The 14,485-nt window shown below is 43.4% G+C and overlaps 1 protein-coding gene across 1 annotated transcript in view; it reads right to left on the bottom strand.

Moving 5' to 3' along the window:
* Positions 1–1,265: 1,265 nt before the first annotated feature.
* Positions 1,266–14,485, bottom strand: part of ELP3 (elongator acetyltransferase complex subunit 3) — a 108,605-nt gene continuing 95,385 nt past the window's right edge. The window contains exon 15 of the mRNA XM_081236661.1: positions 1,266–2,568. Within this exon, the coding sequence (XP_081092787.1) occupies positions 2,492–2,568 (77 nt within the window). The 3' untranslated portion in view covers positions 1,266–2,491. The remainder of the gene's footprint in view (positions 2,569–14,485) is intronic.

Genomic DNA, 14,485 nt, shown 5'->3' with positions numbered 1-14,485 from the left:
ATCTTGAGCACTTTCATCCGTTTAAGGGTCTGTGGGTTATGAACAAAATTTTGTTTTTAATTAGATGATAATCTTAAAAAAAAATCACAGCAACCCATAAAAACCTTTGGAAATGAAAACTTGCAATTCGAAAGCTGTTTTCATAGAACAGGCTTTGGCTTTTAAGTTGTATTTTCAGTATTCTTTTGTGTTAGACATTTTTTCCTTTAAAAGGGCTCCACATTCATTCCTAAGTTGGGGAAACAGCTCTACCAGGCCCTTTTACTTGGCGATAATGTATTTTTAAAGCCTCATTTTTTATTTGAATAGATTTCAGTCTGCTTTTGATAATTTAAAAACAACAATAAAACCTCTCCAGGTGATTTAACAAAAACTTGAGTCAGAAGCGGAGGTATGTGAGTGGGCCTGAGATGGTTGCTAAGGAGGCATTCAATACAGATCAGAAACAAAAGCTCTGCAGCTTTAGAGGTTTCACGCGAGGCCGACAGGATCCTGCCTGACCTTTCTTACGAGGCGGTCATTTGAGCAAGCGCACGTATCTCTAGGAGAGCCAGGCCAGCCGGGCTGTGGAGAGGCCCGGGACAGTGCTTGGCAGTCAGGGGAGAAGCTGAAGCTTCTAGCGGCAGAAAGGCTTGGTAAAAGACATGTTCACATACCGAGGTCTGGGGAAGTCATTCTGGCTTATCCATGAGTTAACTTGAATCTGATGCTAAACAGAACAGCCTCTTTGTGGCCTATCAAATGTACACTGTACATCTGCTTTAATTATTAAAGAAAAGGGCACAGTGACTAGAAGAATGTCCACGTTAAACATAAAGATTAAATGCCTCTCTGGCTGGGAAGCCAATGCCGATAACTCCTTCCATGACAGGACTTCCTTCCCAGGTGCCAAGACCATACTGACTCGCTGTGTATGTGCTGACCTTTTTTGGTTTTTTCCCCCCAAGACTGTGCTGAAAACCGCGCTTCTCTGGGGCAGTTCCTCAGTTATCTGAGAGGCTGTGCTCTGGGCTATAATCGTCAGTTTGGCTCAAAATTGAGAAGTAGCTGAATTCCTTAAATGGCACTCACAGAAAGCCTCTGCAGTGCCACAGCGAGCCCACAGGAAGTCAATGCCATTTGCCTTGTAGCAGTTTAACAAAATGGCAAACAGGACCCAGGAAGAAACAAACAGTGCCACAGGCAGGAAACCCAAACCTGTAAACTCATGGCAAATGTCATTGTGTTTACAGGGAAAGGAAAAAAACCTTACGTGATTCTTCCTCGTATGTTGAAGATTTTATTTTTCAAACCTTTAGAAGAATCAATTCCATTTAATAAACCTTTGTAAAATGCCACAGAAGCCAAGGGATGCAGGGTTAAGCTATGTTCTTAAGAACTGACCCTCTCCAGGCTGAGTCTCCTTAGATTACCTGGAAGTTACATAGAGGCAGATCTATAAAGATGAAACTTTGAAAAAGCCAGTCTCTTTCCTATTTTTAGATTTGGGCCTGTTTTCCACTTTTTTGCTTTCACAAAAAAGTTTAACCCTGACCTTTCTCCATTTAAAACAAACCAAAATCCATTTAAAGAATTAAAAGGCAGGGAACAGCTCCTGTGGATGTGCCTCTTGACGTCCACAGACGTCACCCAAACCCAGACACATGCACGGCAGACTGCCTGCTCAGGACAGACCAATGGGGAAGCCAAACGCCTCTCTGGGAGAAAGTGCCGCCCACGGTGTTTTGCAATTGTCAAGAGTGTGCAAAGTACAGACGATTAAAAATGTGAAATAAATGGATGTCTGTAATGGCCCTTCATAGATGGTAGATGCCCAAATGCGAAAGGCTGGTTTCAAGCTTGAAACACAAGCCTACAATCTCGCTTCTTCTCTCCCCATCACAGTTATTCAAACCAGAATGATGTCCGTGAAAAAAAGCTCATTTTCTTGTCCTGTGCTGGAAGGCATATGTAGTTATAGGTCAGAGATCAACGTGACAGTTTTCACATGTCCCACCCTGGCGTTTTGTCTGTACAGGATATAAATAACCTGCTGATAGAAACTGGATATAAATAACCTGCTGATAGAAACTAAGTGCCCTCCTCAGATGGTATAGCCAGTTTTTAGTTCATAAAGCGTGCAGTTCAAATGAGATGATCAGTTTGCTTTTGTCACTGTGCCTGAGTCATGGTTAGGTCACTTGCAGGCCTCATGCAGAATTTAGAAATTGGATACAGGACTTAAGCCTCGAAAACGGAAGTGACGTCTTGAGAACATGCAGGAGGGCGCGGTGCGGGGGCTCTGAGTGCCAGGCTCCGTGGGCTTGGTCAGCAGATGCCCGGCCCTGAGCGCGGCTTCCAGTCTCTGTGGCTCCAGCGGGAGGGTGAGGCTACTTGTCAGGGGGTCAGGGAGGTCCATGTGCTTTGCTCAGCCTCTGTGCTGAGTGTTCAACACAGCCTGAATCTGTTTTCTGCCAGGGAGGACAGGTATCAAGGTGTGCTGGTGTGGCGGTTATTTTAGATTTTTTACCATGTACGGACCTTGCAATCTGTAGCCAATCTTTCTGTAATAATTCCTGGTGCCAACCCCTGTGAAGAAGCAGAAAAACAAAAGTCAGAAGTCTCTTACTAAGCATTACTTTAGCAGCCCTCAAAAGCCAGCACACGTGCCCCTCGTAGCCGTCCTCCTTTTCCCACTCTCATTCACAGACCAAAGTCCTTTCCAGATCGAATCTCATTTGATTAAGTTTGGAACTTTAAAAACATTCTGAATTCAAGTTGCATTAAAACACAGGAACTGTATTTCAGAGCCTGTGGGTTTACAATCCTGTGGGTACCGTGCAGCACGGCTTCAGGTGTAATAGGTGAATGGGAAGTGGTGGATCTAACGTGTGAGATGTCCACACTCCAAGTGAAGCCAGATAGCGTTACGGTTTCCTGGAAGGTTGAACGAGAGGTCAGGTATGGGAAGTGGAGTCTCCACAGCCGCCGGCAGCCAGGGCGCCCAGACCAAGCGAAGTGTCAGTGCCACTCACTCATCCAGAGCAACGATTTCCACCAAACACCATCAGTGACATTAAATTAGTGCTACTTAATTTGCATTTCATTCACTTTATATATATATTTTTTGGGGGGGTATTAGTTGGTATACTTATCTTGATATACGAACAGTGTTAAGTACCAGGAGTTTATGTCAGCTTTATATTTGCATCCGTTTGAGGAACACTAGCTGATTTAAGTCAATACTAAAGGTCCGTGAAGTTTTTTTCTTTAAAAGGAATCATTATCCTAAATGGTGCCGCTATAATGAAACACTATCACATTTAAGAAGCTGAGCTCCTAGGAGGATAAAGCATGGCTTATGTGGTGTTATCTATACGAGTGGCTAAGAGACGGGCTTTTGATCATTCAAAAGATACGGATTTAAGGTCTAGACCTGTCATTTTAAGGGCTGTAGCTTTGGCCAATTACTTAATTACATTTTATCATCTATAATAACGTACCTATGTTTTAAGGATATTAAGTATTAAATGAGATAGTCCTTGATCTGTGCTTAGTCCGGAGTCTGGAAAAAGCCAATTCCTCCAGAACATTGGCTGCTGTTGTTATTATTTTAGAGCTTTTCATGGTCTGGTATCTGATTATATTTCTAGCTTCAATGCTTGCTACTATTCTCCCCTGAAACACTATGCTTCAGCCCCCAGTGAAGATTTAACTTTTCTAACAGCTCCCGGTGTGTCGGGCTCCACCTAGCTTCCAGGCTGGGCTCATGCCGTGCCCTCTAGCAAACTGGTCGAACCCAAGGAGGGGGGTCCTGGGAACCTCTGATCTGGAGCTGTCGGTCAGAAGCACAGTGACAACCTAGACTTGCAATTGGCATCTGAGGTGGGGTCAGTCCAGCGGGACCGACCTGTAACCTGTGGAGTCTGGTGCCACCTCCAGGGAGACAGTGTCAGAACCGAGGCAATGGTAGGCCACCCGGCTGGTGGTGTGGAGCTGAGTGACGTGTGGAAACCCCACACCTCCGGCGCGGTAGTGCCGTGGTTTCCATGTCTGTCATGTAAAGGAAGACGCTGGCGTTTCTCTTTACCGTGCTCCTCCCCACGGCGCACTGCGATTGCCGGTCGGCCTCCCCACGTGGTGGAAGCTCTATGTATCTTGTTCGTCAGTTTGTATTCCTAGCGATCAGTATGTGCATGAAATCAGATCACTGCTAGCCCCCTCCAGTCTTGCCTAATTCTGCAGCCCAAACATTTACTATTTAGGAATAGGGTTTCCTACCGTGTTTTGTTTCCCACCTCTTTCAAAAAAATTTCAAGTATTAAGAAAATGGAACTGAAACTGATGTGATGAAGGTAACAGAACCGTGTCATGTGATAATAGGTCACTGGAGAATTTCCCTTTTAACCCAAGGGTTACTGATATTCCGTCTTGCACAATTTCAACCTTGTCTTTGTGTTCTAATCATTACTTTTGTTCAACACTGTGGCTTGGAGTAGAGCAGGGGGAAGACAAAAACATGAACAAATAATGGGTCAGGCAGCAGCTCAGACCCACTGGATCCAGGAAGACATCTCACACCCCTCAGAGGGTACAACCACTTTATTGTTTGCATTCTAAAGTTCTATACCCGTAAGCGTGTCCTATGACCTAGCAAGTATACTCCCAGAGTGAAAAGAGAAATGAATGCTTACAGCCAACAAAAGACATGTTACTCATAACAGCCAAAACAGGAAATAACCCAAATATCTATCAATAGCAGAATGGATAAATTGTGTATTTTTGCACAATGGAATATGATACTGCAACAAAAAAGAAAGAACTAGAGCTACCTGCAATGCCATGGATGAATCTCACAGACCTAATTTTGCATGAAAGAAACCAGATGTAAAAGATTTCATCAATGCAAAGTTCAGACACAGGCAAAACTAATTTTACGGTGATACAAGTCAGAATACTGGTTACATTTGGAAGATGATATGGACTGAAAGAGGGAACAAGGGAGTCTTCTGGAGTGCTAAAAAATGGTATATCTTGATCTGGATTAGAAGTTACATGGGAACATACACAGGCAAAACATTATTAAGTGGTATACTGAAAACGTCATTTATTGCATGTACGTCCTAGCTCAATTTTAAAAAAACTCAAGAGGGGGCACATCCATTTAATAGATGTTCTATGTGTTTTGAAAGCTCAACTTGTCCAAAGAATTCAGCAAAATAAGGAAAAAGGATGAGAGGCAGGTGGTTAAGAAATCATTACTGGAGTGATCACTCTATCCCATAGATGCCTCTGAAGTCATTCAATGCAGTGCTTTCTATTTCTAGAATCCTGCATGCTAGAAACTATTTTTTCATCCTCTTTCTCTGTACTTTAAAAGTTCACATTCAAACTGAACTATGCTCTGTGACATGACGGCATTCGTCAGAGGCACAGGCACCCTGAGATTAAAACATGCTTTTCCTCGTCACCTACACGTACAGACTACAGCATAAATCTAAGAATTTTGACCAGAGAAGTGACATGACTGACTTACATTTGAAAGAGGTCACTCTGACTGCTATTTTGAGAACAGAATGAAAGCTCCAGGAGGGCAGAGATTTTTACCTGCAGAATTGCTGGCACCCGGAGCAATGCCTGCATATATTAAGTACTCATTGAAATATCTGTTTGATGAGTGAATAAGTGACCAAGGGCAGAAACAGGGAGACCAGTTAAGAAGCTACTGCAATAATCCAGATAAGAGATGGTGGTGGCTCAAAGCAGAGTCATGGTGGTGAAGAGTAGCTGGACCCTGGAAACATTTAAAGGCAGAGTCAGAAGAATCTGTTGATGGATGTAGGGTGGGACACAAAGAGAGGGGCCCAAGATGACTCTAAGGTTTTTGGCCTGAGTACAGGAATGGTTTGGAGAAAGAATGAACTGCCAGTTAGTGAGACTGAAAGATGGTGAGAAGAGGGTGGGAGAGGAGGACATCAGGAGCTCAGCTTTGGCTGTGCTGCAGGTGAAATGGCTATTAGACATTCCAGTGGGGATGTTGAGGAATACGTGATTTTGGAAGCCTTTCTTGCTCTTCGATGGTCTCTTTTCTTGGATGCTCTTTTGGAAAGCAATTTATTTTCTTTATCTTAATTGAAGGATAGTTGATTTATAATAATATTAGTTTCAGGTGTACAACAGTGATTCAAAATTCTTACAGATTATACTCCATTTAAAGTTATGATAAAATACTGGCTGTACTCCTTGCTCTGTACAACATATCCTTGTAGCTTATTTTACACACAGCAGTTTGTGCCTCTTTTTTTTTTGCGGTACGCGGGCCTCTCACTGTTGTGGCCTCTCCCGTTGCGGAGCACAGGCTCCGGACACGCAGGCTCACGGGCCCAGCCGCTCTGCGGCATGTGGGATCTTCCCGGCCTGGGGCACGAACCCGTGTCCCCTGCATCGGCAGGCGGACTCTCAACCACTGCGCCACCAGGGAAGCCCTAGTTTGTGCCTCTAATCCCCTACCCCTACCTTCCCTCTCCCCACTGGTGACCACTAGTTTGTTCTCCATATCTGTGAGTCTGTTGGAAAGAAATTTCTGACTGGGGCAGTTGTCTTACGAGGGGAGTTGGCTGAGGAGGAAGCAGGTGGGTGGAGGCTGGTGGAGTGGGCAGCTGAAGGCAACCTGGGTCCTTTTTGATACTGTTGAATCAACAACTAACCAAGTCTGAAGCTGCTCTACCAAGGAAGCTGTTAGGAAATAATGTTTTCTGTTTGGTTTAAGCCATTTTGTTTTGGTACTTTTTTGTATTGTACTAATATACATAAGATAAACTTACCATTTTAACTACTGTTAAGTGTACAGTTTACAGGTATTAAGTACCTTCACACTCTTGTGCAACCATCACCACCATCCGTCTCCAGAAGTAAAACGGAAACTCTGTACCTAGTAAACAATAGCTCCCTGTTCCCTCTTCCCCCTGTCCCTGGCGAACCCCCGCTCTACTTCCTGTCTCTATGGATTTGGTTACTCTAGGTACCTCACGTAAGGGGAATCATTCCGTATTTGTCTTGTGGTGACTGGCTTATATCTTCAAGGTTCATCCATGTTGGGTTTAAACCATGTGAGTTGAGTTCTGTGTTACTTGTAACTGAAAATGTTGAAACTGACATGTGAGCTTGAGGACAGGAAGAGGTTAAACACATGAGGTAAGTCAGCACTTAAAACCATATATCAGGGCCTCCCTGGTGGCGCAGTGGTTGAGAGTCCGCCTGCCGATGCAGGGGATACGGGTTCGTGCCCCGGTCTGGGAGGATCCCATATGCCGCGGAGCGGCTGGGCCCGTGAGCCATGGCCGCTGGGCCTGCGCGTCCGGAGCCTGTGCTCCGCAGCGGGAGAGGCCACAACGGTGAGAGGCCCGCATACCGCAAAAAGAAAAAAAAAAAAAAAAAAAAAAAAAAAAACAACAAAAAAAAAAAACCATATATCAGGGGCTTCCCTGGTGGCGCAGTGGTTGAGAGTCCGCCTGCCGATGCAGGGGACACGGGTTCGTGCCCCGGTCCGGGAAGATCCCACATGCCGCAGAGCGGCTGGACCCGTGAGCCATGGCCGCTGAGCCTGCGCGTCCGGAGCCTGCGCTCCACTACGGGAGAGACCACAACAGTGAGAGGCCCGTGTACCGCAAAAAAACCCCCAAAAACCATACATCAGGGTGGTAATTCTGACCATGCTGCTGTCCTACTGGCAAGTCCCAAGACAGAGCTCAGATTCCTCAGCCTGATTTTCACATCCCGTCTGGTTTACCTCTAGTTCCTACCACAACTGACCTCAGTGCTTATAGTCCGGCGTTACCAAACCAGGCATAATTTCACTGATCCACTGGCTTGGCCGCTGCTCCTTCAGTGCTGCAGCCCATGCCCCAGGGCACGCCCATTCATCCTGGAACCCTCACTCGGACACCACTTTCGCCAGGAGACCGCCGCACACGCCTCCCCTCTCCACAGAGTCTGGCATTCATAACCCCCCTCTGCACGCTGGTGGCATCCTTTAGAGTTCTTCTGTCTCCGTAGTCATGCTGTGCTTTAGTTTACTTGCATGTCTAACCCCCTGCCTAGAACGTAAGCCTTTTGAAGTCAGTGACTTCTATCCTCAGGGCTTAGTACAGTGTCTGCATATAATCAACAGGCAATACATGCTTGCGGATTTACTGTACTGTATTCAGTGATCGTTATGTTGTGTATATATAAAGAAATGTGCTCCTGGGGGATGTACTTTTTTTAAAAAAGAAAAGAAAGAAGAACTGGCCCTGTGTTAGCTGCCAGGTAGTGGGAATGACTCCATGTAAAAGGGATGAAGGGTAGGGCTTCTTAATCTAGTTACAGATTTCCTACTTTGTTAGCTTACAGATGTAGAGGCAGCTCTCTGATTTATACTATTACCTCTAACTAATAAAAACTCCCGCTAAAATTTTCAGAAATATTTCTGGATTTTTAAAAAATTGAAGTACAGTTCATTTACAATGTTACCTTAGTTTCAAGTGTATAGCGAAGTGACTCAGTTGTGTGTGTGTGTGTGTATACACACACACACACACACAAGACATTGAATATAGTTCCTTGTGCAATATAGTAGGTCCTTGTTGGTTATCTATTTTACATATAATAGTGTATATCTGTTAATCCCAACCTCCTAATTTATCCCTCCCTCCACTTTCCCCTTTGGTAACCATAAGTCTGTTTTCTATGTCTGTGAGTCTATTTCTGTTTTGTAAGTAAGTTCATTTGTATAATTTTTTTAGATTCCACATATAAGTGATAGCATATATTTGTCTTTCTCTTGCTTACTTAGTATGATAATCTATAGGTCCACTATGTTGCTGCAAATGGCATTATTTCACTCTTTTTTATGGCCATGTAGTATTCTATTTTGTGTGTGTGTGGGGGGGCATTATTTCGTTCCTTTTTTATGGCTGAGTAATATTCCACATCTTCTTTATCCATTTATCTGTTGATAGACATTTAGGTTGCTTCCATGTCTTGGCTATTGTATCTACAAATAATGCTGCAGTGAACACTGGGGTGCATGTATCTTTTCGAATTAGAGTTTCCTCTAGATATATGCCCAGGAGTGGGATTGCAGGATCATATGGTAAGTCTATTTTTAGTTTTTTAAGGAGCCTCCATACTGTTCTCCATAGTGGCTGCACCAATTTACATTCCCACCAACAGTGTAGAAGGGTTCCCTTTTCTCCACACTCTCTCCAACACTGATTATTTGTAGACTTTTAAATTATGGCCATTCTGACTGGTGTGAGGTTGGCTTTTTCATACTTCTAATTTTACAAAATAGATGCCATTTCCCATGGGCTTAAAACAGTCTATTACAGAGAATTTCAAATATACAAAAGTAGAGACAGTGGTATATTGAACCTCCACAGACCCACTACCCAGCTTCAAGGATTATCAATTCATCCACCAGACTTCTAATGCTTCTAGCTCTCTACCCATGTGAAGTCACAAGACAGATTTAACGTTTCCTTTTGGTTCTGCTCAGCTCAGTCACTGGAGACATGTTTAATTCCCCTCTTTCAAACAAAGATGATGGTAACCTTTACCGTCTTCTTTACCAGTTATACCAGATTGAAGATGTGCAGCTGGTCAAAGAGCTTTACTTCCCCAAACATGCCACAAGCTTCATGTGTCCACCATAAATAGCTGTAGAGGTGGGAGAGAAGCTGTTCCTTACACCTAACACAGGACTCAACACCCCTGCACAACCACAAAGGGCCATGTTCTGGAGTGCCCTGATTTCCTAGGTGTGCCAGTTAAAGGAACAGCTTTACTGGGGTACAACTCAGCATTCGTCAGATTCCCACTGAGCATGCAGGCTCCTCAGGTCCTCTACTTTTGCCCTAATACAGGAGGTGGGCCCTGGAAACTACCACCACCTTGAGGAGAGGCGCTCAGGCTTTGCTGTGAGCCTTTTTGAAGGAAAAGGCGTCTCTTTCAAGCTCCTCTCCTTGTTTTCAGTAACACGCTGTAGCACTGAGATGAGAAGTCTACTTCTGGACCTTCAGGGAGGCCTTAAGTCTCTTGACCTCTAACCAGTCTGGACTCCAACCTCTTACTTAAAGGACTAAACAAAAATATTCCCCATTTGTATTTCTCTGTGCCTCTTGTTTCTTGAAAGAAAGATTCTTCCTCTGTTTCTACACTCTGCAGAACAGGAAAGATTCTTCCTCCGTTTCTACACTCTGCAGAACAGGCTGGCAAAAGTATTAGCATTCTTAGCCAGCTTAGAAGGGAACACACCATCACCGGCGTGGGTGGAGGCCACACGCGGCAGCCTTCTCCTCCTTGGTTAGCAGGGCTCCTACAGTCCTCGTCACAGTAACTTTCCTCTTGTTAGCCAGCCAAGAAAAAGCAATTACCTTTCCCAGCTGACGTCAGCCAAGCTCCTGGACTGACGTGGGCAGCTGTGTCACAGGCTCCTGCCCTTGAGGACAGACACGCAGTGGGGGCTGTACAAGTATCCGTGTTCTCTACCTGACCACCTGCGTGAGATTCTGCCCATCCCTGGGCTCGGGGGGTGAGCAGGAGTAATCTCTGTGTAGCAGTCCTCAGGGTGCCCTAGCGGCACAGCTGACAGTTGTCGGCGGAGCAGTAAGGACGGGGAGCAGGGGGCGTCCACATGCTTGCTTTGTTTTATCCTCCAAGTTCCTGAACCCACAACCTGAATCTACCTCTATCACGGGGGGCCTTTTTCCTACTCTTGGAGGCAGGATAAATATTTTTATCTTCACTACTTTACCAGCTATGATGATGATGAAAAGAGAGAAAGTGAAAAAGAATACCTTGGGGCTTCCCTGGTGGGTCAGTGGTTAAGAATCCGCCTGCCAATGCCGGGGACATGGGTTCGAGCCTTGGTCCGGGAAGATCCCACATGCCACGGAGCAACTAAGACTGTGCAACACAACTACTGAGCCTGCGCTCTAGAGCCCGCGAGCCACAACTGCTGAGCCCACATGCCACAACTGCTGAAGCCCACGCACCTAGAGCCCATGCTCTGCAACACGAGAAGCCACCGCAATGAAGAGTAGCCCCTGCTCGCCGCAACTAGAGAAAGCCCGCGTGCAGCAATGAGGACCCAAAGCAGCCAAAAACAAAACAAAACAAAACATTAAAAAAAAAAAAGTGGGTGGGGGCGGGGGATCACAAAACCTTAAAAAGATGAATCAAAGATGAAAATGGAAAAAAACTAGCTGTTTATTTAAATTCTACTGACTCTATATTAGAAAGTAGGCAATCTATTTTAACATAAATTTAGAGGAAGCAGGCAAAAGGAGTAAACTAGTCAACGTGGTACCTGATTTGGCTGCGAAACTCTGCTTCTCCACCTTACTGCAGCCCTTTCTTTCTAAGGGGATCAATCCAACGCCAGAGTAAAGTTTGGAAGCTGAAAATAAACACATTTTCCCTCTAAAAGAGAAAGTAAGTCAGGAGCAGGAAATGAGCCTCAACTCAACCTAGCTTGTGATTCTGACTAACTCCACCTCAAAACAAAAGAAGCAACAACTTTATAGCTGAGCGACTGTGAAGTGCAAAGCTAGAGGAAGACGACTCTTTTCTGAGCCCTTAATACATGCCAGGCAAGCATGCTGGATGCTCAACACACACCAACAAGACTGAGATTACTATCCTGGGAGGCACGAGAGTTTCAGAAAGGGTCATAACTGAAGGTCACATGGCTGGCAAGTAGAAGAAACATAATTCAGGGCCAGCTTGTCTCCACAGCACGCAGAGTGTTCCCAAGGAGCCACGGTGCCTGTGTTGTGGGTGATGCCAGACCCTGCTTCCCCGGCTCTGGCTTTAAACATCTAGTTGGCTCTGATAACAGTGCATCCATTTTTTTATTAAAGCACAGAAAGGACATTTGACTTGTCTCGATCACCTTACCTCCTCTATCTGTGTCTAGTTTCTCAGTGTCCTTTGTTTGATAAATCACTAGATGAAACAAACATGGTGACCTTATTTCCATTTCACTAACAGAGCTCAGTAAGAAACAATGACATAAAAGATTCTGATAACATAGGCAGGCAACACAAAACTGTGTTAAAAGATGTGGCTTACAAATGTGAGAACTACTGGGAAGGGGGATACTTTTAAATAACAACCTGATAAATGTGGTCACCCTTTTTAAGATGAAGAGAAATACGATGTAGAGTTTGGGGGGAGAAAAGCAACAAAGATGGAACAATGATGGAAACTAGACCCTAGAGGAGGAGACAAGTCAGGAGTATTTAAGCTTACAGAAAAGGTGACTTCAGGCTTGATTACGGCAGACTAACTGACCAGGATCAACTTTCCAGCTGAAGACAATTTAAAAATTTAGACAAAATTAAAAATGCTTCCACTAGAAAAATATCAAAGATATAACAGTTATTATCAGGCAGAGAATAAGGAGAAAAACGTGAGCTTTGAGAAGGAAGTAGAGCCTTTTCTGCCTCAGTGGTGATGCCAACCCAAGAAGGTCGGCCAGATCCACAAAGGCCGGCCAGAGACAAGTAGGATGGGAGGAGTCACGTGGCCACCAGAGGCAGAGAACCAGTTGCCAACACCCTGAATCTCACTCCCCTTCACCAAGGGCAATGCTACAAGGGAGGTGGGGGAGCAACCATCATCTAGGTCTTGAAGTATTCCTGAAAGCAAATTCTCTCATAAAATGCTCAGCAAATAATAAAAACGAGGCACACTTAGAGACGACAACATGATAAGAAATAAGAGACTTCAAATCTGGAGTCCCTGCCATTATTTGACATAGACTGTAGAAAAGCTATGCTTACTACATACATGGAGATGGATACTGAATTTAAGAATGTTTAGAAGCAACAGGAAACTATAAAACATGATATAACAGAGTTGAAAAAGATGCCAGAAATCAGAGAACTGAAAGATAAAATAAGAACTTAGGCATCAATGGATGAGTTTAATGGTAGATTAGACTTAATCAGTAAAGTGTAAGTTAAGTCAGAAGGAACTATCAACAAGGAAGCATGGAGAAACAAAATAATGGGTGGGGGAAAGAGGGTATGAGACACAATGGATACAATGAATAGGTCTAACATATGTTTAACTGGAGTCCCAGGATGAGGGGGAAGAGAATGGGATAAAATCAGTATATGAGTCAGAGACTGAAAATTACATGGAAAAAAAAAATCAACCACCAATTAAAGAAACCCAAGGAAACCTAAGCAAGCTCAAGCGGAGGAAATGCATATCTAGAAACAATCACAGTAAAACCAGAGAAAACAAAGACAATCTAAAAATAAAGATACTAAAAAAATCATAAAAGCAGTCAGAGGATATCCTCAAAGACAGACATCTGACTTCTTAACTGCATTGTTAAAAGTCAGAAGACAGTGGAAAGACAGCTTCAAGGTGCTGAAAAAAAGTAAATGCAAACCCAGAATTCTATACTCAGGGAAAACTTATTTTAAGAATAAGCAAATAAGATATTTCATACAATCAAAATTAGAATAATTTGCTACCAGCAATTACTAAATTAAATTCTTTAGGTACAAAGAAAACAATACTTGCAAATTACCCAAATTAATACTCATCAGTAGTAAAACAGATAAACTGTGCTATATCCACATCATAGAATCCCATGTATCAATGAAAATGAATAAACTACCTTAGAGATTCAGCAAAGATTGAAGAGCAAAGAAAGTGATAAATATACCAGTAAATCTAAATGAATATGGACTGTATATAACAATAATTATAGTAGTAATAATGTCTTGTGGATTTTTGAAAAAATATATCTCACACACAGACACTTCAGAAAAGAGGACATCTAAATGGCCAACAAGCATATGAAAAGGTAGTCAACTTCATTAGTCATCAGGGAATGTAAATTAAAACTACAAAGAAACACCACTACATACACATCATACTGAACCAACTGATACTCTTATACATTCCTGGTGGGAGTGAAAATTGGTAGCCCTTTGGAAAACCACTCTGCAGACTCTTATAGTTGAATATATGTATTCCCTGAAATTCAGCAATGCCACCCCTTGGTATATATTCCACACAAATGTGTGTTTATGAGCCTTAAGATACATGTATAAGAATATTCATAAGCCCAAACTGGAAACTACCTAAATATCCAGCAAGAGTAAGACAGATAAATTGTGAGATATTTGCATAATGGAATCCAGCCTATCAATGAAAATGAATGGACATAGCCACACACAATGTGACCTAATCTCACAAACAATGTTGCACGAAAGTAGCCAGAACAATAACAAAAATATACCAAAATGATCCCACTTATCTAAAATTAAAAACAGCAAAACTAAACTATTTATAAATGATTCAAAATTAGGTAGTGGAATATAAAGAAACACACAGAAGAAAGTAGGAAAAAAGAGGCTACAGGGGAAGGAGGAAGGCAAGGAGAGGGGAGGGGATTACAATGGGGTGGGGTCAACAGGGATGTTGGTTATGTTCTTGACCT

Source organism: Mesoplodon bidens (genome assembly GCF_964165515.1).
Source record: "Mesoplodon bidens genome assembly, chromosome: 6".
Lineage (NCBI taxonomy): Eukaryota > Metazoa > Chordata > Mammalia > Artiodactyla > Ziphiidae > Mesoplodon > Mesoplodon bidens.
This window is presented reverse-complemented; position numbering and strand designations above follow the sequence as displayed.